Below are 25,000 nucleotides of genomic sequence, written 5' to 3'. Positions count from 1 at the left end.
AGGTTATTCACTAAAGGTCCGTTTCCTTGCCTTTAGTGTGTGTGTGTGTGTGTGTGTGTGTGTGTGTGTGTGTGTGTGTGTGTGTGTGTTCCTCATCTCATCAGAATATAGAAATGTTAACGTCAGACTCCGCTTGAGACATTCTGCTTCTTTGTGTCAAATGTTTGAGAGGGAGAGAGGGAGAGAGGGAGAGGGAGGGAGAGAGAGGGAGAGAGAGAGAGGGAGAGGGAGAGAGAGGGAGAGAGAGAATGTTATCTATTTGTGTGTGTTATGTATTTGTGTGTATACATAATATGTATTTACACATACACACATATATGTGTGTATATGTTTAAGTTTCAGGACACACCCTCATGTATCCAGAGAATTAATACACACACACACACACACACACACACACACACACATATGTGTACATATGTGTGTGTGGATTAATTCTCTGGATGCATGAGGGCGTGTCCTGAAACTTGAGCATCTCTTTGGTCTCAGTCCGTGTTATCGTTTCTCTTTCTTCTTTTTTGAAGTAAAGAATGCTCTCTTGGCATCAGCATTTCATCTTTCATGACATCTCATGATGACGTTCATGTCGTTGTGTGTTAGAGCTCTGTGTGTGTGTCTTTGGCAGCCTGCATGCCATGTGTTGAACCTGAGGACTCTCACCGGGGCTCTAACACAAGATGTGTGTGTTGGCCGTTATGTGCCTTCGCTCAAATAGCTGAAATGAAAAATGATTTTTTTTAAGAAGTCCACAGTTTATTGAGAGGTTTAGAGTATTGGTAAAAAAAACATATCCTGGATCTAATTAAAATTCTTGACATTCCTCTCATAGCTCAGGTTGTGCTCAAGGTCTTCATGGTCTTAAAGTCTCAATAAACTTATATAATCCAGTTTTACACAGCACAGCTGTGCTGCTCATACATTCATCTTCCTGTGCTGCATATGGAGGAAAGATATAGTTTCCTCTCAGAGAACACGTCTCTGTTCCTACACGCTGCACCGACAGGTAAACTGGTTCCACCAATTATTCCACCCTTTGTGTGGAAACCTCGTGGGATTGATGTGACAGTTAGTTTGAGGATTGCTCAACTTCTGGGGCAAAGTTGATTCATAGAAGAAAAGGTTCTGGCTCATGGCAAGAATGTCTGTGGGAGTCAGGTTTGACCACCTGTGGTTGTATAGAAGTCTATGCTTCATGTGTTGAAGCTGCATTCTCTCTCCTGACCACCAGGGGGCGACTCCTGTGGTTGTATAGAAGTCTATGCTTCATGTGTTAAAGCTGCATTCTCTCTCCTGACCACCAGGGGGCGACTCCTCTGGTTGTATAGAAGTCTATGCTTCATGTGTTGAAGCTGCATTCTCTCTCCTGACCACCAGGGGGCGACTCCTCTGGTTGTATAGAAGTCAATGCTTCATGTGTTGAAGCTGCATTCTCTCTCCTGACCACCAGGGGGCGACTCCTCTGGTTGTATAGAAGTCTATGCTTCACGTGGGGCGGGGCTACATGGTGATTGACAGGTCGACCCCAGAGTCTCCTCCTCAGTCCAGTTACGGTCGCCAAAAAAAACTAGATGGCAACCGCAAAATCCACGAACCCGACGTTCCACTTGTGTGTTGATTAGCCGGGTCGAGGCGGCGGTGTGGGAGCGTCACTTAAAATGGCCGTATTATGGGATGCCATGCTGCTTAGTAGGACGGGTCCTACGGGTCATTGAATAGAAACACTAACTTTCAAAGAGAAGACGCTTTAAAACATCCGTCAGATTGAACTTAAAAATAGAAAGAGGCCTCGGCAAGAGGTCGCACTCGGGTGCGCTTGTTTTCGTGGCAGGAGGTCTGAGTTCAGAGCCCCGTCAGCAGAACAGACACACGCATTCCTCGCCCTCATCGCCACCACATCCTTCCCCCCGCGGCCCACACGAGGCTCCTGGGGCTTTTCCTGAGGACGACCGGGCATCCTGGATGGATGCAGGCGGACTGATTATGGTCTGGAGGAAGATGGTGAACAAAGGGCACGGCCTGGCTCGTGCCGATTGGCTGATAGTGAAACATGTTGTTTTATTTACGTCCTATCTCGTCGTGGAGCCTCGTTTCCTGTTTAGCCCGAAGCGTCGCACAAATGATCCGAAACCTTCAGGGCCCTTTTCTCCATTTTTACATAACTTCTTAAATTCACCATTTAAAGGCACTTGCATATGAGATACATACCATCAAAACTTGCAGAACGATCTCAGCTCTCTGTATAATGAGGCACCATTGTCCCAAGGCACAAGGGTAAGGAGATAATATGGTGTTTTGGTAATAGAAATAGGTTGACAAAAGGTTTTGGGTTCACAAAAGCAGTGGAATATGTGAATAAAATGGTAGATAAATGTAAGTACATTATGGTTTTTTGAGTAGAAATGTGTTCTGTCACACCTTTTGAGATATGACTTCATACTGCAGACAAGCTTCATGGGGCATGAGTAGAAAACTCTTCTCCAAACACAACACTGGCGTCCCATTGTGGGCAACGCATTAAGTTCAGTTCCTAGACTTTATGTTCCAGCTCCAGAGCAACAGAGGTGTTTGTGTGTGCGTTTCAAACCCGGGAACTGGACTGTGAGCCGGTGGTTCGGTCTCCAGAGGACTCAGCACCATATCAGGAGCAGCGCAGGAATCCAGCCAGTCCTCGTAAAACGGCCTCAGTCCGCCTTTTAAAAAGTGGCCTCAAGGAGAAAATGAAAAGGGTTTTGATCGGAGCCGTCTTGGCTCTGAGGATAACGGGCCGTGTGAGACGTAATGGTCTGTAAATGTACACATGCCTCTGTGTTGAGTCACCGCACGACCCATTATCAGCCGTCTGTGTGTTGATGTGTGGGCCGGGCTCTGCACCGAGCCGCTGTATCCTCAGCGTCCTGCACGCGTTCATACGCTCATGCAAAACATGGAAAAAAGTCATGGCCTTTTTAAAATGGTGATTTCAAGGCCTGGAAAAGTCCTTGAAGAAAAGAAAAAAATCCTAAAAGTATAGTAAAAGTCGTGTAAATGTGTTATATTCATGTGTTCATGATGTTCATTTATGCTGAGTTTGAAATAATGAATATGCTTTTTAAAGAAAGAGGTTCAAAATATTGGAGGAAGAAAAGGAAATTTGGTCAAAAGTGATGTAAATTTGGTTAAACGTCATGTAAATGTGGTTTATAGTGATGTAAATTTGTCTTCTAGTCATGTAAATCCATTGGTCAGAATGTGGATGAACCCTGGCTGTAGGACTTGGAGTCGGCCGGCGAGCGGCGGCCATGTTTCCTCTGACGGCGTGTTGTTGCAGGTGTCGGCCCTCAAACAAACACTCTTCAGGCAGCTTGTTTGAAGCTCTCTTTAATCCGTGTGTTTGTCCTTCCTGCTGCTCGCTCTGGGAACCTTCTGTACGGATCAGATAGCTTCACAGCAACACACTGTCGCCTTCTGCAGTGCCTTCCTCCCACTGGTCATTTTTCCAGCGTTTGGTCTTCGGAGTTCTACGACCTGTTCAGTTTGGATCAATCGACTCCCATGAAGACAGGATCCATTAGATTATGAATTCATATGTCGTCTTCTTCTTGTCTTTGACGTCTGAACCTTTACCACGCGAGGTCCCGTGAGCAGGACCTGCTCCACAATGGGCTTTAAAAGCATCGGTAAACATCGGGGGCAGCTCTTAAAGTTCAGAGAAGCAGCTCCAAGGTCGAGTGAGGTCACTTAATCTCTCTCGCCACAGAGAGGTGGGACCCTCTTGGTCGTAAGAAGCCTTTTGGCACCTTCTCATAAACAGAATACACTCTGTAGGCGCCGGTGGCCACTCTGGTAAATATAAATGTTTATGCCGTTGAAGGTGAACAAGGTGTTCCACTCAACGTTTTAACAGTTGTTCATTTGGCTCTTTGTGTCGTACAAGCCTCCAAATCCCAAAGATAAATATTTAACAGAACCACAGGCCGTGAACAAGAAGTGTGTTTCTTTGAAGCCTCAAGGTCAGCATTTTGGCCGTCACTAAATCTGGGATTTTTGCGACCAGTGACCATAAAAGGACTGAGGAGGAGCGATGTGGAGACGCCTTATACGTCTCTGGTGTCGACCTGTCAATCACCTGGTAGCCCCGCCCCTAAAGCGTCCCCTTACTACGGTCTGTTTGACTCTAACAGACCATAATGTACTAAACGAACATCATGCTGTATAGAAGACTTGAAACTAGAGATTGAGACATAAACTCATGTTTACTGAGGGAATACATCAAGAGAGAAGTAGAGTCACTCATATAGACTTCTATACAACCAGAGGAGTCGCCCCCTGGTGGTCAGGAGAGAGAACGCAGCTTTAACACATGAAGCATAGACTTCTATACAACCAGAGGAGTCGCCCCCTGGTGGTCAGCAGAGAGAATGCAGCTCTAACACATGAGGTTGTGGCCTCTGCTTCCTGTAACACGGTGTGTGTCCTTGACTCGTCCTCTCAGGTGGAGGACGGCAGCAAGGCGGCGTCCGTCAGCCTCCAGGTGGGAGACGAGCTCGTCAACATCAACGAGATCCCGCTGAGCGGCTTCAGGCAGGAGGCCATCTGTCTGGTGAAGGGCTCCCACAAGACCCTCAGCCTGGTGGTGAAAAGGTAGGTAACCGATCCCTGTCCACACCCACACACACACACACACACGCACACACACACACTCGCCCCTCCCCCACCGGGTCGCACCAGGTCTCAGTCAACTAGAGGTCACAGATTGTGACACAGTTTCTCGCAGGTGACATCATCTGCAGGGCAGGCAGGTGTGGGAAGAGCAAACAAAAAAAGGGAAGTCGCGATGCAAATGTGGCGCCGACGCCCGTCCGTCACAGGTGTGCATTGTTTCCCTCGGCCTCCGTCACAGGTGTGCATTGTCTCCCTGCCCGTCCGTCAGTGAGTCCGGGCTGTGACCACATTCAGTCGTCTTGTGACAGATCGACTCCAAGGCCGTCCAGCATTCACATCTTGTTTAACCGATGAATCATTTGTCAGCTCGTGTGTGTGTGTGTGTGTCAGCGTGTGTGTGTGTGTGTGTGTGCCTGTGTAACACTGCTCCCATTGTCTCGGTGTGTGCGTCTGCATGTCTTCCGTATTGTTTCATATCATAACGTAATCCCTTGAGCAAACTCCTCCGTACAAGGAAGTCCATTCAGCGAGCGTCTCCAGCAGCACGCCGTGGTGCGAGTCTCTGATTGTCTTCAGTTCAAGTGCATTAAAGTGTCAGTGAGAGGAGGAAGCTGGAGACTCATGAGGTGTTGGACGAGCTCACGGCCCTGAAGACGAACCTTCTGTACAGAACGTTTCTGTTCAAGTCTCACCGGGTTCAAAAGGGGCGTGGCTCAGTCGGATGGACAGTGACGTCACGTTAACGCCGTGTTGAGCGTTCAGTGGTTAGCGAGTTCATGCTAGTTCCTAGCCTGTTTCTCTTTTATTTTTTGCCTCCCTCTATAGAGAGGAATATATTCATATTTAAAGAAAATTGTACAACATCTTCTACAGTCCTTGAGCATCTAACTGGAGATAACAGACCGATTAACTCCAGGACACTGGATTTTAACTAGAAAATACATTTTGGATTCCTTAAAAACACCCATTTGTCCTTGTAGATAAGGAACACGATACATGGAACGGAAACACAAAACAAACCAACGCAGTCTAAACAACAGTGCAATGCAACAAACACTATCAAGAACAACCCCTTTTAGAGCAACTTGCAGTAGTTTTCGTCGGGTGTACCTAATAAACTGGCAACTTTGAGACGCAGTTTGAGTGAAGCGACACCGGAGAGCAACTGAAAATGTTATTTTCTCTGTTTTATTACGTGATTTGTGGCGGCAGACGTGTGTTTGACTCTGTAAAACAGGGAGAGGATGGGATGTGAACCCGTCTCCAGAAGAGCAGCATCCCTGAAGGATCTGTGCTTCATCACGTCGGTATGTTTTCAGTCGTGAAACAGGGAAGACGGTTCCTTACAAGGACGAGGCTCATTGTTCTCGCTGCATCGCTTCACTCCCGCGGGACGCTCTCCTCCCTCAGAGGAGCTCGTCTTCACCAGAACAAAGCGGGTTCATTCCAGGTCAAACCACCAGTCCTGCTCTTTTATTTAGTTGTTTTCTTGTTTATTCCACATCTGTCCTTTTCATGGAAGCCCATTTCCGCCAGTAAAAGAAGGAATGAAGCATTTCTATCTAGTTTCTTTGTGTTCCTGGTGTGAGAAGGCTTCCCCAGTCGCTGCACTGGTGTTTGCATGCAGGCGCGAGCTGTGAAAACACCTTCCTGTTTGTTTTGGGTTGTGTTAGTTTTTATTTTTTTATCTCTGGGATCAGGAAGCTGTCAGAACCTGCTCCCGTCTACAGGTGTGGTCTCTACAGGCAGCAGGGGGCGGAGCCTCTGCGCTATGAGTCGTCCTCACCGTTTGCATGCAGTCAGCGTGTTGCGTCAATAACACCAGAGTGTTAGTGGGAGCGTGTCACGTCAATAACACCAGAGTGTTAGTGGGCGCGTGTTGCAACAATAACACCAGAGTGTTAGTGGGCGCGTGTTGCAACAATAACACCAGAGTGTTGGTGGGAGCGTGTCACGTCAATAACACCAGAGTGTTAGTGGGAGCGTGTCACGTGGGGTACGTTATCATTTACCTTCAGCCAGTACTAATTTTTGCTGCACAGAGCCTAAACGCATCATCATGTAAATGAAGTTAACCTCTGTTGGTTCTCCATTAGCGATGCTGCTAACGTTACTAGCTCTCCTCCTGTTGGTTCTCCATTAGCGATGCTGCTAACGTTACTAGCTCTCCTCCTGTTGGTTCTCCATTAGCGATGCTGCTAACGTTACTAGCTCTCCTCCTGTTGGTTCTCCATTAGCGATGCTGCTAACGTTACTAGCCTCCCACGTCCAGATAGACACGAAAAACTCCTTCTGACCAAACGATTCACACTTTCAGGTGATTCTACGTTACAACATGAATAGTATTTTACATTATCTTGCGATCAGATCCTCCGACATGCTCCGCGCTGGCCCTTTAAATGTGAAGCGCTTTGAGTTTAGGACTAACAAAGTGCTGCGTAGCTTTTATTCTGACATGAAGAGGGTTGGTGCACGGTCCAATGAGCAGGGCGCTCAGCGGGGGGTCCGGTGCCGAGGCGGTGCGTTTACTGCCTGCTTGTTTTTCTAAATGAGCCCGTGAGGAATGTGTGGAATGTCGTGCGCTGAATTCTTCCCGTAAGCAGATTTCTTAAAATTGTTCAGTTCTCAGAGAAGGAAATCCTAGTTTAGTGATTTACCTGCTTTAAGCTTATTGCACCCCTCGGTTTCCTGTTTGGTTTGCCCCGTTCCTGAGGGGAGTTGTATATGTGTGTGTGTGTGTGTGTGTGTGTGTGTGTGTGTGTGTGTGTGTGTGTGTGTGTGTGTGTGTGTGTGTGTGTGTGTTTATATGAGGTTCCTCATGAAGAATTGTTGGTTATTAATAAACTGTGTGAATCTGGATAAACATGTTTGTTGTTTTCTTCGGGCTGTTTTTTGTGTAGTGTTTATCTTAATTGATGGTTTAGCTATTGGGCAACATGAGAACTACTGTGACATCACAGAGCAGTCTGTTCAGAGAGCTGCAGTCATGAGCTTAAATAAACATTCATCCTTCCACACATCCCTCCATTATATTAAACATGACACTTTTATGGGCTGTCGGTTGGTTAATCAGTGTGTGGATTACCTGGAGCTGCTCGATGTTTGTTCTGCGGTCTTCCTCACCTGTTGGAACAGGTAAACAGGCGACCCAACTACTGATTTAAAGGGACAGTACCGGTGTTTATGTGCTTCTCCAGGATCATTTTATCTCTTACTTTGCTCCATCCACTGCAGTAAGAAGCTCATGCAAACACCTCTAAACATCGGTACTGTCCCTTTAAGGGAGCAGCAGGTTGCTGGTGACATCGGTACTGTCCCTTTAAGGGAGCAGCAGGTTGCTGGTGGGTTCATAGCAGCAGCTCTGAGTCCCTGAAGGACCCTGGAGGCCCTGGCGTGTCGTGGTGGGCGTGTCCAGACTACAGGTGTCCAGGTGTTGCCGGGTGGGCCTGACAGCTGGAATGCCAGCCAGCTCAGGAATGTGCTGGTCATCAGGCTCACGGTTCACCTCCCTCTCCTCCATGACTGGGCTGATTGTCAGTCGGGCTGAACGGGCCTTTGTGGGACCTGAAGGGTCGCAGGTGGAGGCCAGCGGCTCACCTGCTCGGTGCAGGTCTCTGAGGGGATAGAAGGGTTATGTCCAGGCCTGGAAAAGCCCTTGAAAATACTAAAAGTGGTGTAAATGTGTTGTATTCATGTGTTCATGACGTTTATTTATGCTGATGCCTCTCTGGTTATTATTATTATTATTAAACATTAATTTCACTACAACTCAGGATCCCTGTAGTATAGAAGCCTGTTTCCACCACAAAAAAGAAAAAGTCATAAATATGACTTTTATCTCATAATTTTGACATTTTTATCTCATAATTTTGACATTTTTATCTCATAATTTTGACATATTTATCTCATAAATATGACTTATCTCATAATTAAACTTTTTTTTATCTGATATTTCTATGTGTGTGAACTTGCCTCCATACATTGAGCTCCTCTGCAGTCGGTGGTGAAGTCGTAGCGTCGGTGCGTTGCAGCGCTCGTTTCCCCCGATGATGCATTCAGGGACACCGGGTGCCCCCCCCCCCCCCCACACCCTCAGAGAGCAACCTGTTGCCGTGGCAACAGTAGAAATGCTCTCTCAGAGTGGAGACAAGAGTCCGGACCCTCCGCTCGGCCCTCCATTAGCATATATTGGGCCCCTTTCTGGAGCCAATGGGACGAGGCCCCCGGCGCGGGAATCCTCCATGGGGACCGGCTGTGACAATGGCACCCCCACCCTCCTGAGGGGGGGAGCCCCCACCCTCCTGAGGGGGGAGGGGGTTCACCCCTCAGTAATCCTGAGGGAGATCTCAGCTCACTTCTGCTCAGAGGTTCAGTCCCTCGGCGCCGCTCGGACCCGCCGCTGCGCTCCGGCTCTGAAGTGGAATGTGGATCCGGACCGGCTCGCTCGGTCCCCGCCGGCCCCCCCGCTCGGGCATCGAGCCCCCGGCTCGCCGCCCCGCGCTCGGAGAACACGCTTCTTCCTCCCTTTTGTGTCCATTTTGAATTCCTCCCTCCAGATGTTCGGTGAGTCAAAGAGAACTTTACGTTTAAACTTTTGGAAGCTGCTTCCGGCCCGGCTCTGGTGGGGGGGTGGGGGTGGGGGGGTCCTGCTCGTGTTTTGACCCCAATACTCTTGTTGTTGTTGTTGTTGTCTCATCGTTCAGTACGAGGTCACACGTCATTGAGGTTAAGCCACGATCAGAAAGACTTATGTTCACAAACACCAGGAAATGAATCTGAGGGACGAGGCGAGAACCAACAGGCATCTGGAGCATTAATCAATTAATGCTCTCCTGAAGTATTATTAAGTATTAATACATTCCTCCTCAAGTATTGTGTCAGTTAATATGCCGTTACATAGAGTAGAGGTTTGTTTTAGTGGTTTGTTGTTGGCGTGTTCTGGTTCTGGTTGGTACCGGATGCCCCCCGTCAGCCCCCCCCCTCCTTCCCCCTTGCCCCCCCCCCCCCCTCCAGCATATCTGTGCCAGCCCAGCTGTCGCCCTGACGATAGGCCTAATAAAACCGGCCTCATTTGCATACCAATAGCAGCGCCATGTGTGGCGAGCTCCCCTCGTGCCCCAGAAACACGGGCCACGAGGAGGCTAGGAGACAAGGAGGCTAGGAGGCTAGGAGACAAGGCGGCCCAGAGGACCATGTTGGCTCTTTGTCTTCTGAATCGGCCTTGATTTATTTTTTAATCCAGAATTAATTTTGTGGATTGAGCTGATGAGTGACTTCATGAAGCTGGAGGACGGCTCGTCCTCCATGCAGCAACCGCGGGGTCACGACCTCACGACCTCTCGCTCTGCGGGGGCGAGTCGAGACCCAATGAGAACGAGGGCTGGCAGAGCTTTGTCTGAACTTCTTGAACCAGTGAAACGCAAACGATCCCTCAAAATAAAAAGCTCTGAAACACACGAGAAGTCCTCCATGTTGGATCAGTACCAAGGAGAGTCCATGAGGTCTGAATGAGAACACGTCTTTAAAGAGAAGTTCAGTAACACTTTGTGAAGACTCTACAGGTGAACACATGAACTCATAGACGTCACCATGAACCTTCACCACTTCATCACATGAAGAGGATTTATTGAGTGGCAAGTTTTATTTTTAAATATGCAAATGAGCTGTTATGTAACGGTGACTTTAGATGAATTTAATAGAAATCTACAGACAAAGAAATAAAATAAATGTTTTATTTCCTGTAGCATGAGAGGAGTTATGGAGGATAAACACGTCTCCATCCTGACTGCAGGTTGTTTCTGGCAGCAGTGCAGAACATCTCTCCAGATTCACATCTGATTTTGGGGAAAACAAAATAAATCCTGCAAACAGTCTAGAAAGTTTTAACACTGATGCCTCAGAGCTGACGGGAGAACCTAAAACACAGCCCTCGAGAACACACACACACATGTATATGTACATGTGTGTGTGTGTCAGCCTCCCTTCACTGATACGAAGGTCTCTCTCGGTACTGAAGGGCACCGGGTTCCCGTTCTCCTGTTGCATCATGGGGGCTGTCGGGCAGACGACAGCTTGGACGGAGCTGATCCGAGTGTCGGACCCTCTGCTCCGTTAAGCCCGCCGCGCCCCGCTGGGCCATATGGTGCCGTCTGGGCTGCACCGTGAGAGACGAGTCCATGGATCTACTGTCGCTCTGCGCTGCGCCGGTCTGACCAGCAGAGGGCGCTGTCGCACTTCTGCAGCAGACACTCAACACAACCACATGAAACTTCTCCGCTTGGTTCCTCGCATGAAACGAGTGTATTTGATACTGCTGGTTTTCTGAAATGTGATGTTTTATGTTTTGTAAAATGAGGCGTTGTGTCACAAGATTCAAGATGTTTTTTCTGTTATAAGCACAGATAACAGACAGTTATTCTGTTCTTGAAAAACTTATTTTGCTCGGTCCTCACACAGAATTACATGAAACTTAAGGTAAAAACAATTAAAAAATAAGGCACAAAATGTAAAAGATATAACAGTATTGCACAAAAATATCTTCATAGTATTGCTATGATAAATATCTGATAATATTGCTATGATAATGTCACGGTAGCTTTGGGTGAATTTAAGAGAAATCTACAACGTAGTAAAATAAATGTTTTCTTTCCTCTAGAATGAAAGAAGACAAGTTATGGAGGAAAAATGGCACAAAATATGTAGATTGAAGAAAATGTCAATGATTTTGGGAACAACATTACGCAATAAGTCAAACAAACGGAGGTTGTAATAATCCACCATGTGTTCAGAAACGTTTAAAACCAGAAGCAGCTGTTTAAATGTCCGATGTCTTTGTCCTGTCAGTTGTCTCTGAGCTCTTAGTGTGTGTGTGTGTGTGTGTGTGTGTGTGTGTGTGTTCCTCCCCTGCTGCCCAGGAATATGAAAATGGTGGATATTGTAGCTCAGAAAATGCCCTCTGAGAATGACGTGCATGTGGCGAGAAGCTTTCTCACGAAGATATTGAGAAGCTCCATGAGGTACGGTTCTGTGGCTCCATCGTGATCAGTAGCCCCTCCCCCTTTCTCCCATGATCCTCTAGTCCTCACCCTCATGTCCCCGTGGTCCGTGTCATTAGATGAGACCTCCATTCCGTCTGTGCAGCATGCAACACACACTTTGTTCTGTCCGTGACGTGCACGCTCATGTGTTGGTGTCCATGAAGACATTTCATTTTAACCCCGTGTCGTGTTGGAGGTGCATGCTCCTGCTGACATTCTCTGTTCCTGTTTTCCCGGCATGCAATTTCAGAAAGAATCGCTTCAAAGGGTACGTGACCGTCCAGACCGACGACTTGAGTAAAAGAAATGCTGCAAAAAGTGCTTCCTCACCACACAGTAGATGATGTGACACAATGCACAGATCTTCTTCCTTCATATTTAGTGCAATCCTTCAGTCAAAGAAGCACATTTTTGCAGCATGAGCTGTAGCAGAAGCTCCCAGTAGCTCAGGGGGCACGTACTGGTTTCCAGAAAGGGGGCGGGGCTCTAATTCTGTGTTTTTTCTGCCCTTTCTGCAGGAAGAACGAACCCATAAGCAGACCTCACTCCTGGCACGCCACCAAGTTCAACGAGGGCCAATCAGAGACTGCCAAAACGCAGGCTCCGCCCACGCAAGTCTGGCGCGCCCAATATGACGCGAGGTAAATGTTGAAGTTGGTCTCAGTGTCTTTAGATAATCAAGCAGTTTGGGTTAAAACTCGCTGCTTTATATCTTTTTGTTGAAGTGAATCAAAGCAAATACACACTTAGTTTTAACACAAAAACTGGGTTTTCCATGGAAATGGACTTTTACTGACAAAAAAACGTAATCTAAAAGTTGTGTATTTTCACAAATTTGATTAATTAAGCTAAATTTATAATGATAAATTGTCCCCAAAATCCCCCAAAAATGTAATAAAAAAACATGAGTAAGAGTAACACGACTCTAATCATTAGTTTCCTCTCTTCGTTTTTTCTCAACTGTGGTCGACCACTGTAGTTTACCCTTCGCTAAGTCCCGCCCCTTAAAGGGCCGACTTGGCCAATCACGGCGTAGCTTTTGCTCGCTATCGTTGGCAGCGTACGGTAGCAGCAAAGTTTCTATCTTCATCTTTTTAACCTGTTTTCATCCTGTAAATATCATCCAAACGCACATCAGTCTGTTTTTTGCTTCCAAAAAACAACCAAAATCCTTTCAGAAGCAGGTCTTAAATAGATATTTTTCATCAGAGGGGGCTCTGAGATCCATCAGGTCTGGATGTAGGGATCCGCAACACGCGGTAAATGTTGTATCTTCACGCTCTCCTTCGCCCTTTGACCTCCAGCTCCTCCTCCACGGACCTGTCCTCCGGCTGGGAGCAAACAGACCTTCGCAGAGCGTCCGACCAGTTCAGCTCTCTGGGCAGCATGGACAGCCTAGAGCATGCCTCGCACCCGTACGCCGCCGGTCAGCTGTCGCCAGCCAAGTCCAACAACAACAGCATGGAGCATCTCGGAGGAGGCAAGCGCGACTCGGCCTACAGCTCCTTCTCCACCAGCTCCGGCACCCCGGACTACACCCTCTCCAAGAGCAACGCCGCCTCCACGGAGAACATGCTCCACAAGGTCGGCCAGTGGGAGGCGGCGGCGGCGAAGCACAACAACGCCAGGAACAGCCAGGGCGCCGTGGAGGCGGTCAAGCCGGACGACCGGGTGGCGTACTTCCAGATGCCGGGAGTCAACTCTGGCGCCGCCGTTCCTCCGCAGGCCGACGACTCGGCCGGCTCGCGCCACTCCACGTCGAGCAGAACCGGCGGCGTGGGGCCCGTCTGGCACGTCCCCGAGGCGAAGAAGAAGACATCGCCGTCTCCGCCGCCTCCCGCACCGCCGGCACGCAGCGACAGTTTTGCCGCGACAAAAGTGCACGAGAGGGGGCTCGCCGGTGGCGGCGGCGGCGGCGGCGGCGGCGGCGGCGGCGCCCCCGAAGGACCGGAATCGCACGGCGTCTGCAAGACCGCCGCCGAAAGCCGGCGCGGCCACAACCCGCCGCCCCCGAAGAGCGACGCCGACGCTCCGCACGCTTCTTCGGATAAGTCGAACCATTTCGCCTCAAACTCGCGGCAGTCCCTGTCCAGCGGCGACGTCCGGCAGGGCCAGCCCCACCACCAGAGGCACCACAGCGACAAAAGCACTTTTTACTCCCAGCCCAGAACTGTGACCGTGCCGAAGCCGCAGAGCGTCGGGGGCTACTACTGCAGCATGCAGGAGCTGCCGACCAACGGCTCGGCGCAACACTTCGGTCAGAGCCACCGGAGGAACTTAAGCTCCTCCCTGTCCACCGCCGCCGATCAAAGCGCCGACAGCAGTCGGCACAGCCGGTACTACTGCGTCACGACGGTTCAGCCCGCGGCGGGGAAACCCGAGGACAGGAAGAGTGTCGCCGGCTCGGACCCGGCACACGAGCGCAACTCCCTCAGCCCGCAGACGACGGTCACCGCGGTGAAGTACCATCTGCCCCAACAGCAGCAACTCTCCTCCGTCGGTAAAGACAGCAACGGATACGGCAAGCACCAAGTCGCCACCGTGATGGAAACCCAGGGGCCCAAGTCCAGCCCCGACGATCGGGGAAGCCAGAGGGGACACGGCGCGGACGCTCCGTTCACGAGTCACTCCGCCGGCAGGCCGCCCGAGCAGCGCCGGTCTCTACCGGCGCCGCAACATCACCAAGACGTCCGACCTCACGGGCAAGCCGGCAACAAGATCTGCCCCCAGGCGACCCCCATGCTCCACTTCCTGTCCATGGACGAGGCCGCGGGCCACGGCGAGGCGCCGAGGGCCCCGAACGCCGAGGAGTCCCTCGAAAGCAAGATGGCGAGACGCAGCGACCGGTTCGCCACCACGTTGAGAAACGAGATCCAGATGAGGAGAGCCAAGCTGCAGAAGAGCATGAGCGCGGCCGCCCTCCCCGGTGCCGAGGGAGAGGACGACCCGGACGTCTGGAAGTCCGCCGAGAGCGGCGCCGCGCCCTCTGCCGACGGCTCCTTCACCAGCTCCTACAAGGACAACCTGAAGGAGGCCCAAGCCCGGGTGCTGAAGGCCACGTCCTTCAGGAGGAAAGACCTGGAGCCCGTCCTGCTGGAGCACCCCGCGGCCGAGGCCTTGCCGGGCTACCCGTCCTCGGCGCTGGCCCGGATAGACGTCGCCCCTCTGCCGACCGTCTCGGAGTCCGCGACGAGCAAGCCGGGTCTCGCCGCCGCCGGCGGTCAGGTGACCCGCATCGGCGGCCGTAAGCGGTTCCTCCCAGAGAAGAAGGTGCGGTCTTTCTCTGAACCGGGCAAGATCCACGAAGTCGGGGTGAAGGAGGGTCTCCCTCGCAACGAGAGCTCCTCGCTGGACCAACAGAAGCTCCGTCGGGAAAGCGGCAAGCCGGCGTTCCTCGACCGCATCCCGACCCGAGGTCTGGCCCACGCCGGTGAAGCGGAGGACGCCGCCGAGGAGCTCCGGGGAGGTCCTCTCTCTCAGGTGGTCCTCGACCAGCAGAGGCTGGGCACCTTCGCGGAGTACGAGGCCAGGTGGAACACGCAGAAACCCCCTCCGGAGACCAGAGCCCCCGGCCGGTACCGGTCAGCCGACAACATCCTGGACCCAGGACCGGAGGAGAGAACCAAACCCGCCTGCTTCCACGAGAGATCCCGATCGTCTCCTTCGGCGGACTTCTACGGACAGGTGAGTCTGTTCACGGCCTCGTGGGGTGAATACAGCATAGTATCGCCATGTTTTATACACGGAAGCCATTATGGATCTTTTATTTAATCAATTATAAACTTTTTTAATAACAAATCAGTTGTTTTTTCAGTCCACTAGATGGCGCTGTGGTTTCTGGTTCGGTCAGCAGATATTGTAGTGTGACTTAAGTGTCGTGATAATGTTGTGTCGTAGGATCTCTGGTGATTCCCACCAATAGTATTTACCTGACGTTGGAGGGTTTAAGATTGCGTTGCATGATGGGAAATGTAGTCTCCAGTGTTTCTTGAGGGCCGGACGCACAACTGGAAAAGAAAAGCCAGGATATCTTGGCCGTATTTATTTATCACTCTAGACTGTTTTGAGTGTTGTAGATTTCGTCCTGAGAAGAAACAAACTCTTTTATTGGCGTAAACAAACCTCATGGGTTTGAGTCCCTCTTTAAACGCTGCAGCAGCCTGAAGCCCTCGAGGCGTCTTTTAGACAAACAACGCTCACTCGGGGTGGAAGCAGCAGGAGGGAGCGAGCCAAGTCAAATATTAATCTCTGTTTGTTCATAAAGTCACACCCTCGGCTTAAGGAGGAGAAGAAGGGGCATCGACGTTTCGCTATCGTGGGAAAAACCAGGAAGCCGCAACATGAGCTGATTTGGACAAATAAAACGAGCCCTTTTGCTCTTGTTGGACAACTGAAGCCTCCTTTTCTCGCATGACGGACCATATGTTTGTTCCGCTTCCTTCACAGAAGATTCCAGCTCCCGCAAGAACGCCCGAGACGGACTATCCGGAGCCGGAGAGCAAACCTGCCGAGCCGCCCGCCGCTGCCACGAGGTGAGTCGTGAACCTGCTGCGGGACTCGCTTTGTCTCCAGTTGCTGTGGGACACAAGAAGCAAAAGCTCCAGAGACTCTGCGGAGCAACAGGGAAGTCTTTGTGCCGAGCCGCGGAGCAGCTGTGGCAACACGAGCGCCGCTTTGTGCCGTTGGCTGGAGGTTTGGCGGCGTGGGCGAAGCTGCTGACCACGTGCAGGGCTCCCTGCATCAGAATGAGACGTTCAGAGAGCTCATCCTCAATGAGATCGGCTTCTTTTTTAAGCCTTTGGGTGGCAATGTTGGTCGAAAATACAGAAAACCACCAAATGTGGCCAGATGTGAATGTGGCGGACGGCGTCACAATGATCCTCGATGTTGATGGAAACATTTAAACAGACAAATAACAGAAACACTTTTGCATCTTCGCTCCACGCTGCTCGAAATCCGAGGTTGCCATAGAGCTGCATTGTGGGAAATGTAGTGTCCAGTGTTTTTTTGAGGGCGCATTAGCTGGAGACAAAAGGTCAGGATACATTTTGACCGTTATTTATTTATTATTCACCCAACGTTATGGGAGTAAAACTTGCTTGAAAACCTTCTTAAAGGGACAGTACTACATATCTGTATTAATATATATGGTTATATATGCAGTAGCCTGTGACATCATGTTTCTGGCTGGTTCTGCTGAGCCCCGCCCTTGGGGGCGGGGCTAAGCGGCAGCAGCTGTCGTCATTGGCTGCCTGGTCGCAGCTTGTGAGACGCTAGTTGGAGGTTTGAGTTGTGAGAAGTCAGCGGAGAGAATCCAGAGACCGAGATGTGTTCCAACCTCTGAACCAGCGTGTTATTAAAGGGGGGAGGAAGAGGAGGAAGAGGAGGAGCAGTGTCTGGTCACACTGGTCTTATGCCAGTGGCCATGCAGTGGGACCAGCGAGGCCTCTGGGAGGGAGGCTGTCATTTGGTGTCTAGCGGCTCCACCGTGTGATTAACAGCTCAGCGCTGCTCCTCAGGTTCCCCGACGACGAGGACGTGGGAGAACCTCGCTACGACCCGGACTCTGGACCAGGACCCGCTCAGACCCCCGGGCCCACGTCCAGGAAGCCCTCCCCTCCATCCGCATGCCCCGAGGTCGAGTCCCTGGAGTCGCTCTCCGGGCCTCCCATCGCTCTCCCGATGGGAGACTCTGAGACCAGCAGAAGACCAGGAGAGAGGGGACCAGGGGAAAGAGGACCAGGGGAAAGAGGACCAGGGCAGAGGGGACCAGGGGAAAGAGGACCAGGGGCAGCACATCGTCCCCCTGGACCCGGTCCACCAGGACCCGGTCCCCCAGGAGCCGGTCCCCCGTCGCCCCCTCTTAGCCCCTCGGGGCCGGTCCCAGAGCCCCAGCGCTCTCCGTCCCCTCAGTTCTCTCCTCAGAGGCTCAGTGACGAGCCTCCGGTCTCTCTGCAGGACCCCAACAGGTAAACCTCTATATATTTATACTCCTCCTGTCGTCGTAGTATTCATACAGTACGCGTAGTTTGAGGTACTACCCAGTAAAATCCAATCAGACATCACTAACTCATGAATCTATTCATAAAGTTGAGACGTGGTCTAACACCATAACTCATGTTCATAACTCATGTTCATAACTCATGTCTCATGTTTGGTCCTCTGTGTCTCCTCGAGCACAAAAGACCTCTTTGAGTCTCTCGTCTGAAGGGATTTCCCCGTTTCTACAAAAGCCACCAAACTAAATAACAAAAACGCTTTCTGGACTAATTTAAATCCTCTGTGAGACTTCAGCTTGGAGATAAATCTCATGCCATCGTGCAACGTTTAAATCATCTGGAGAATCTTCTCAGAGCTTCTATTTAAAACTCTCTCAGGACGCAGCATGTGATGGAGAACCAACACCCTGTAGTGAAGAAGGTTCCCATCAGGATCGTCCAATCGGAGGGCGTCCCAGAGAAGGGGGCGTGTCCCTACCTGCAGCGCGGCGACGCCCCCGGCGGCCCGGCGGACTCGGTCTCCTGTGCGCCGGCTGGGGAGGCGGAGCCTCAGCCGGACGCCGAGGAGGCCGCGCGGCCGTCTGAGGAGCAGCTGGCCAAGAGCATCATGGGAAAGGACAAGTCTCTGGCCGACATCCTGGACCAGAGCAAGATGAAGACCACCATGGACCTGATGCAGGGCATCTTCCCCCAGGAGCAGCAGCTGCTGGAGGGGGCGCACCAGCGCAGGAAGGTCAGCCGGCCCGCCGAGGAAAGGTCAGCCGCCACTTCTCCCTTTACACCAGCTGCAGGCCTTAAAGGGCCAGTACCCACGTTTAGACTCAGAGTTAAAGGGACAGTACCCACGTTTAGACTCAGAGTTAAAGGGCCAGTACCCACGTTTAGAGTCAGAGTTAAAGGGACAGTACCCACGTTTAGACTCAGAGTTAAAGGGCCAGTACCCACGTTTAGAGTCAGAGTTAAAGGGACAGTACCCACGTTTAGACTCAGAGTTAAAGGGCCAGTACCCACGTTTAGAGTCAGAGTTAAAGGGACAGTACCCACGTTTAGACTCAGAGTTAAAGGGCCAGTACCCACGTTTAGACTCAGAGTTAAAGGGCCAGTACCCACGTTTAGAGTCAGAGTTAAAGGGCCAGTACATGGGTACTGTCCCTTTAACTCTGACTCTAAACATGGGTACTGTCCCTTTAAGAGTTCCTTCAGGCCTCCGACAGCCTTGTTTGACCTGTAGAGTCCTTGTTGACTCTCCTCACCTGCGTTCTGTTTGATACACACCTGATGATCACATGTGGGAAAGCTCCTGAGCTGTGTTGCTGTTAGTTTAAGTTTGTGTGTCAAGTTGAGGCTTGTTGTTGTTGTTGTTGTTGTTGTTGTTGGTTCAAAGCCCTTCGTGGTGTTTCAGGGAGAAGGAGGACAGCATGGCGGCGGCCGTCGCCCTGGTGACCAGCTCCACGTACTACAGCACGTCGGCTCCCAAAGCCGAGCTCCTCATCAAGATGAAGGACATGCAGGAGGAAGAGGAGGAGGAGGAAGAGGAGGAGGACGAGCTGGACGTCGACCTGGCCAATAAGAAGGTAGGTGACGCCCACAAACACAGAGTACACCAATAATATTCATATTTATAAGGTTTATTAATGAACATTAATCCGGTTTATTATGTAACTCCTCCCCATTAAAGTAGACATGAATCGAGCTAACGTTAGCATCGTTAGCTCGATTCTCGGCTCCTCCAGGAGAAACACATTTTTAATGTGAAGCTGCTTCATCACGTGTTTTTAATCAGAACCTGACGCATGAAAACAACAACTCCCATGATGCCGCGCTGCAGCGGCACGCCACCGACCTGCGTCTGTTGTTGTTGTTGTTTTAATCGAGAGATGTAAACGAATCGTCTGTGTCGTTCCCGTCTGCAGCAACAGCTGATCGACAGCCTCAGCAAGAAGCTGCAGGTTCTGCGCGAGGCCCGCGAGAGTCTGCAGGAGGACGTCCTGGACAACAACGCGCTGGGGGACGAGGTGGAGGCCCGGGTGCAGCGGGTCTGCAAGCCCAACGAGCTGGACAAGTTCCGCATGTTCGTGGGCGACCTGGACAAGGTGGTGAGCCTCCTGCTGTCGCTGTCGGGCCGGCTGGCCAGAGTGGAGAACGCCCTGAACGCCGAGGAGGACGCCACGGTGGAGGAGCGGGTGAGTGCGTCCTCTGTAAGCCCCGCCCTCAAGCGTCGCCTGTCAATCACCTTGTAGCCCCGCCCTGAAGCATCCCTTCATTTATATAGACTTCTATACAACCAGAGGAGTCGCCCCCTGGTGGTCAGGAGAGAGAATGCAGCTTTAACACATGAAGCATAGACTTCTATACAACCAGAGGAGTCGCCCCCTGGTGGTCAGGAGAGAGAATGCAGCTTTAACACATGAAGCATAGACTTCTATACAACCAGAGGAGTCGCCCCCTGGTGGTCAGGAGAGAGAATGCAGCTCTAACACATGAAGCATGGACTTCTATACAACCGCCTGACTTCTTCTTCTTTCTCCTCCTCAGCGGACGCTGGTGGAAAAGAGGAAGCTGCTGATCCGGCAGCACGAGGACGCCAAGGAGCTGAAGGAGAACCTGGACCGCCGGGAGCGGCTGGTGTACGACATCCTGTCCAGCCAGCTGCCGGACGACGGCCTCACGGACTACGAGCACTTCGTGAAGATGAAGTCGGCGCTCATCATCGAGCAGCGGAAGCTGGAGGACAAGATCAAGCTGGGGGAGGAGCAGCTCAAGTGTCTGACGGACAGCCTGCCGCTGGAGCGCCGGCTCGCCCTGTGAGGCCGCTGGAGCGCCGGCTCGCCCTGTGAGGCCGCTGGAGCGCCGGCTCGCCCTGTGAGGCCGCTGGAGCGCCGGCTCGCCCTGTGAGGCCGCTGGAGCGCCGGCTCGCCCTGTGAGGCCGCTGGAGCTCCGGCTCGCCCTGTGAGGCCGCTGGAGCGCCGGCTCGCCCTGTGAGGCCGCTGGAGCGCCGGCTCGCCCTGTGAGGCCGCTGGAGCTCCGGCTCGCCCTGTGAGGCCGGCGGCGGCCAGCAGGGGGAGACAAAGACGACGAGCAGAGGGAGACGGAGGACAGCGGACATTTTTGTAGTTTTTGCAGCATCCCGACGGACCCGAGAGAAGCTGCTGTTTGTGTTTGTCTTATTTTTTTTTTAGTAATTTATTGTAGCCTTTTGAACCCGCGCTGGAGGGGACAGTATTGTATCTTCACGGACACGTTTTTAACATCATTCTCACCATCTGGAACACCTCAAATCTGGCCGAATATTTCAGTTTTTAAACCTTTTCTTTATACACATTTAATAAAGTCGTGGCCTTGGACCCTCCTGTGGAGACGCTTCTCTTCTGCAGGAAAACGAGAAGAGCTGCAGCGCTTCACCTTCCCACAAACTGAAATCCACATTTCTCTGAAGTGCCTGAGGAACGCCGCCGCTCTTTTTATTCTCACGTTTAAAAGAAACAACTATTTTTTATTTTGAAAAAAGGAAGAATGTGGACGACGAAGCCGCCTCGTATAAAAGTGTTTGTTTCTTCTCTCGTGACTTCACGGTGTTATTCACGCTGCAAGATGTTTAAATGTTACCACAGTTGTTACTTCTACAAACATTAGAATAAGCCCCGCCCCCACTGGAGGATGTTTGTTCTGCACATTTTGTTCTGGGTTCCACGCTCGGTGGAACCGACTCAACACTTTACCGGCTCCTTTACGTCCAATAAAAGAGTCCGCTGAAATCACGCCGTCTCGTGTTTGATTTTATTTCCTGTCATCAGCTGCTTGCTTCAGTCACTCATTAACCGCTGATAGCGAGGAGGCGACAGAAGAAAAGACTTTGGAGTTCCTCTGGTGCTGCAGAACGTGGGCGATCGCTGCGATCGACTCTCCCTGCGATCAATAAAGCCTTCCGCTTATTTTAAAGGATCTGAACTCCAGATGGAAGGTGAGCGATGTTTCTTTTCACTGCAGAACGTCGAGGGTTAAATAGATTCACTCGCTTCTATTCTTCTTCTCCTCATAACGTTTTGGAAAGTGTTGGTGATTCAAGACGCATCAAGGTAAATGTTTCATGTGGTTTGTAAAAGAGACAATAGACGGTTTGTTGGTGTGCTCCAGTTCTGCATCGGCGCTTCCTGGAGCGCTAAAGGTTCTTCAAGAGAACGAGGTTCCACTGAGACGACGAGGTCTGGACTCTGGAGTCAAAGAGATTTATTGAATCTGTTTCTTATCGACCCGTTACAGCCGACGACATCATCACATCACTGAGAAAAACACAAATACTGGAAGAAAACATGAATATCCTTATTAGCCTTCTGCTAACCTGCTACGTGAGATACATGTTGCTAACAGACTAAGCTATTATAAAGATACATGTTGCTAACAGACTAAGCTATTATAAAGATACATGTTGCTAACAGGCTAAGCTATCAGAATTAAAGATACATGTTGCTAACAGACTAAGCTATTATAAAGATACATGTTGCTAACAGGCTAAGCTATCAGAGATAAAGATACATGTTGCTAACAGGCTAAGCTATCAGAGATAAAGATACATGTTGCTAACAGGCTAAGCTATCAGAGATAAAGATACATGTATCTCACTGTGCTTTCAGGAGGCGTGACCATGCGTGAGTCTGCGCTGCGTCTCCGTCAGCGCTAGCGCCCCCTCTGGCAGCATGAAGTATTTGGCCCACACGGCTCACTGGCAGTTCCTGGGCCTGCTGGCCGGCTTCCTGGCGTGGATCCTCCTCATGGCCGCCACCGGCCTGAACGAGTGGCGTCTGTGGCTGGTGGACGACGTGTCCGTGGTGAGCTCGGGCGTGGCGTGGGTCGGCATCTGGAGGGCGTGCTTCTACAGCCACGCGCTGAACGCCATAGAGAGCTGCCGCCGCATCGCCATCTCCGACCCGTTCACCCCGCTGGAGATCGCCACCGCTCAGGTACGGAGTTCTGTTACGGTCATGGAATGGCCCTTGAATTCTACACTGGCTATTTCAAGGCCTGGAAAAAAATGGTTTAAAGTCATTAAAATTTGGTTTAAAGTCATTAAAGCTTGGTAAAATATCATGGAAAGTCATTGAAATGTGGTTAAAAGTCCTGGAAAAGTCCTGGAACTCCATTGGTCAGAATGTGTGTGGCCCGTCAGGTTCTGATGGTTCTGGCGCTGATCGTCGGCCTGCTTGGGAACGTCGGCGCGGCGGCGGCCATGCGGCTGGTCTACTTCTCCGTGGAGGATCGGCGGAAGGTCCGGCCGGCGTTCTTGCTGGCCGGCTCGCTGTACCTGACGGCCGGCACGCTCGGCCTGGTGCCGCTCGGCCTGAACATGAGCGCCGTGCTGAACAACGGCAGCATTTACTTCCCGCCCGAGTTCCACCTCCCCGCCGCGCCGCGCCGGCAGCGCGTGGGCTCGGCCGTCGGCGTGGGCGTCTTCGCCTCCGTGCTGATGCTCGTGAGCGGGCTGCTGTTCCTCTGCTACCGATACGCCTGGGGGAACCCCAAGGAGACCGACGGGGAACCCCGGACCCTGACCGGACCACAGAGCGGAGACCAGGGCCGAGATAACGACGCATTTCACGGGGAAGACGTCTCCTGAGGGCTTCGAGAACTCTGTGGAGAACTGAGGAGCCGCAGTACGAGATCCGGCCTGCAGGCGGAGCGTCGGCCATGTTGTTCTCAACCAGAAAGACTTTGAAACGCAGCGAAGAGTCAGAGATGAAAACATGACGAGAAATAAGAACTGATTCTTTTATTACTGCTGTGAATGTATTTTATTAAATAAAGAACATCTATGTGACGTTAAAATGCCGACGTCTCAATTCATTACTTACACACAAGACTTTATACGAGTTTATAAATGTATTTACAGCATAAATATTTATGCATTTTTATAATTTGTGTGATATTATTATTTCTATTTTAAACCAATATTATCTCTGTAATACAGCAGTGATGCCCCTAGTGGACACCAGGAGAACAACATGTGTTGGGTTAAATGGGATATTTTGAGTGTATTTTTGATAAACAGTAAATTAGAGACTTATTGTTGGAGCTGAGGTTTCATTTGCAAAATAACATTTCAAAAAGACCTTAACACAGACTAAAGAATTGGAAATGGTAAAAGTCGGTAATGTTCTCAGAGATGCAGAAGGTTTAAGTTCCCTGTTGAGCTGCTTCACGTTCTCCAGCTTTAGAGAAAAACCTGACCTGTTTGGTCGTAGCTGTAACACAACCTCTTCATCTTCATGACACTGGCTCTATAATCTACAGGTGATGTGTGTGTGTCGGCGTGGGCGTGACCGCAGGTCAGGGCCGGCTGCGTATCGGCAGCGATGTGGTAATAAAGCTTTATCTCCGATAGCGAGCGCCAGGAGAGCGGCTCTGCTCCACTGGAGCCCGTGTGACCCGGTGGGAGGCTGACGAGAGCAGGCATGTGAGTACAGGGGGGGGCTCACAGTGGTGATTGTTGCACACACACACACACACACACACACACACACACTCACACACACACCTCTCTGGAGGCGGAACAAAAGGCCTCTTGAGCTGAGAACAGCTCTCTGTCAAAAACACAAGTCCAGAAGTGGATGCGAGGCGGAGCGCCGTCTGCAGCCGGAGAGCAGGGCGGAAACACCCTCACCACAACTCAACAGTTTATCTTTTAAAAGCTTCCCTGAGACACGCCCCCTCAGAGATAACCACGACATGGTGTTTTATCTAATCGCTCTAATTCATAACTGAGGAGCTGATAGAAGTGAGTGTGTTGTCATCACGTCAGATAAACATCGTCTCCTCGGAGTCGCTCGTCTGAAAGATCAAACTTTACTACACTTTCATAGAGCTGATAACGACTGAAGCCCTGAAGACGAAGCAGCTCGGTTCTGAACGTGTTGCGCAATACAGAAACCTGTATGAACCGGCGTGAGGTTCATGTTTCAGTCTTCTTCTGCTCACCAACCCAGCTGCTTGTTTGTTTGTTTGTTTGTTTATTTCTCCTGCTGGTTTCCTTTCTGTTGGCTTCTCTGTAATCGTGAGGAACATCTGCTGGTTCCTCAGAGACACCGAGGCTGCAGCCTGCAGGGCGCCCGCTGACGACAGATCTACTGGACACGAGCCAGAGGCCAGAGGTCAGAAGGTCAGAAAGTCAGAGGGCCAGAAGGTCAGAGGGTCAGAGGTCACCTTCACCTACAACATGTCACTCATACCAACAAGACACGTACCAACCAGGAAGAAGAGACTGCGAAGAAGCACAAAAAGACTACAAACTGACCAAAACAACTACAAAGAGACACAAAACATCTATAGAGT

General features: G+C 50.9%; 2 protein-coding genes across 6 annotated transcripts in view; both read left to right on the top strand.

The window, feature by feature from the left end:
• Nucleotides 1–21,435, top strand: part of shroom2a (shroom family member 2a) — a 25,228-nt gene extending 3,793 nt beyond the window's left edge. For 2 of the 4 annotated variants that reach the window (XM_068592816.1, XM_068592817.1), the window contains 10 exons: nucleotides 4,472–4,620; nucleotides 11,556–11,657; nucleotides 12,197–12,319; nucleotides 12,983–15,362; nucleotides 16,125–16,210; nucleotides 17,198–17,647; nucleotides 18,056–18,433; nucleotides 19,080–19,251; nucleotides 19,591–19,860; nucleotides 20,213–21,435. In XM_068592816.1, coding sequence (XP_068448917.1) covers nucleotides 4,472–4,620; nucleotides 11,556–11,657; nucleotides 12,197–12,319; nucleotides 12,983–15,362; nucleotides 16,125–16,210; nucleotides 17,198–17,647; nucleotides 18,056–18,433; nucleotides 19,080–19,251; nucleotides 19,591–19,860; nucleotides 20,213–20,485 — 4,383 coding nt within the window. In that variant the 3' untranslated portion in view covers nucleotides 20,486–21,435. Of the gene's footprint in view, nucleotides 1–4,471; nucleotides 4,621–9,054; nucleotides 9,205–11,555; nucleotides 11,658–12,196; nucleotides 12,320–12,982; nucleotides 15,363–16,124; nucleotides 16,211–17,197; nucleotides 17,648–18,055; nucleotides 18,434–19,079; nucleotides 19,252–19,590; nucleotides 19,861–20,212 lie in introns of those variants that run through there. The other 2 variants (XM_068592820.1, XM_068592818.1) reach the window with 2 other exon arrangements.
• A 109-nt stretch (nucleotides 21,436–21,544) lies between these two features.
• Nucleotides 21,545–23,439, top strand: cldn34a (claudin 34a). 2 transcript variants are annotated; one of them, XM_068593064.1, is made up of 3 exons: nucleotides 21,545–21,638; nucleotides 22,309–22,635; nucleotides 22,842–23,439. In XM_068593064.1, the coding sequence occupies exons 2-3, from the start codon at nucleotides 22,372–22,374 to the stop codon at nucleotides 23,286–23,288; spliced, it is 711 nt and encodes a 236-aa protein (XP_068449165.1). In that variant the 5' UTR covers nucleotides 21,545–21,638; nucleotides 22,309–22,371; the 3' UTR covers nucleotides 23,289–23,439. The 2 variants fall into 2 exon arrangements, with proteins under 2 accessions (XP_068449165.1, XP_068449163.1); XM_068593062.1 differs by lacking the exon at nucleotides 21,545–21,638 and adding an exon at nucleotides 21,664–21,753.
• Nucleotides 23,440–25,000: the final 1,561 nt, after the last annotated feature.

This window comes from Clinocottus analis, unplaced genomic scaffold (genome assembly GCF_023055335.1).
Source record: "Clinocottus analis isolate CAN_PGR_092001 unplaced genomic scaffold, fCliAna1.0.p SCAF_28, whole genome shotgun sequence".
Taxonomy (NCBI): Eukaryota; Metazoa; Chordata; class Actinopteri; order Perciformes; family Cottidae; genus Clinocottus; species Clinocottus analis.
This window is presented reverse-complemented; position numbering and strand designations above follow the sequence as displayed.

Excerpts from the sequence above, each read along its gene's own strand:
- cldn34a (XM_068593064.1), top strand. The coding sequence starts at position 22,372 with ATGAAGTATTTGGCCCACACGGCTCACTGGCAGTTCCTGGGCCTGCTG. Across the intron at positions 22,636-22,841 it reads TGGAGATCGCCACCGCTCAG|GTTCTGATGGTTCTGGCGCT; the intron begins GTACGGAGTTCT and ends GTGGCCCGTCAG.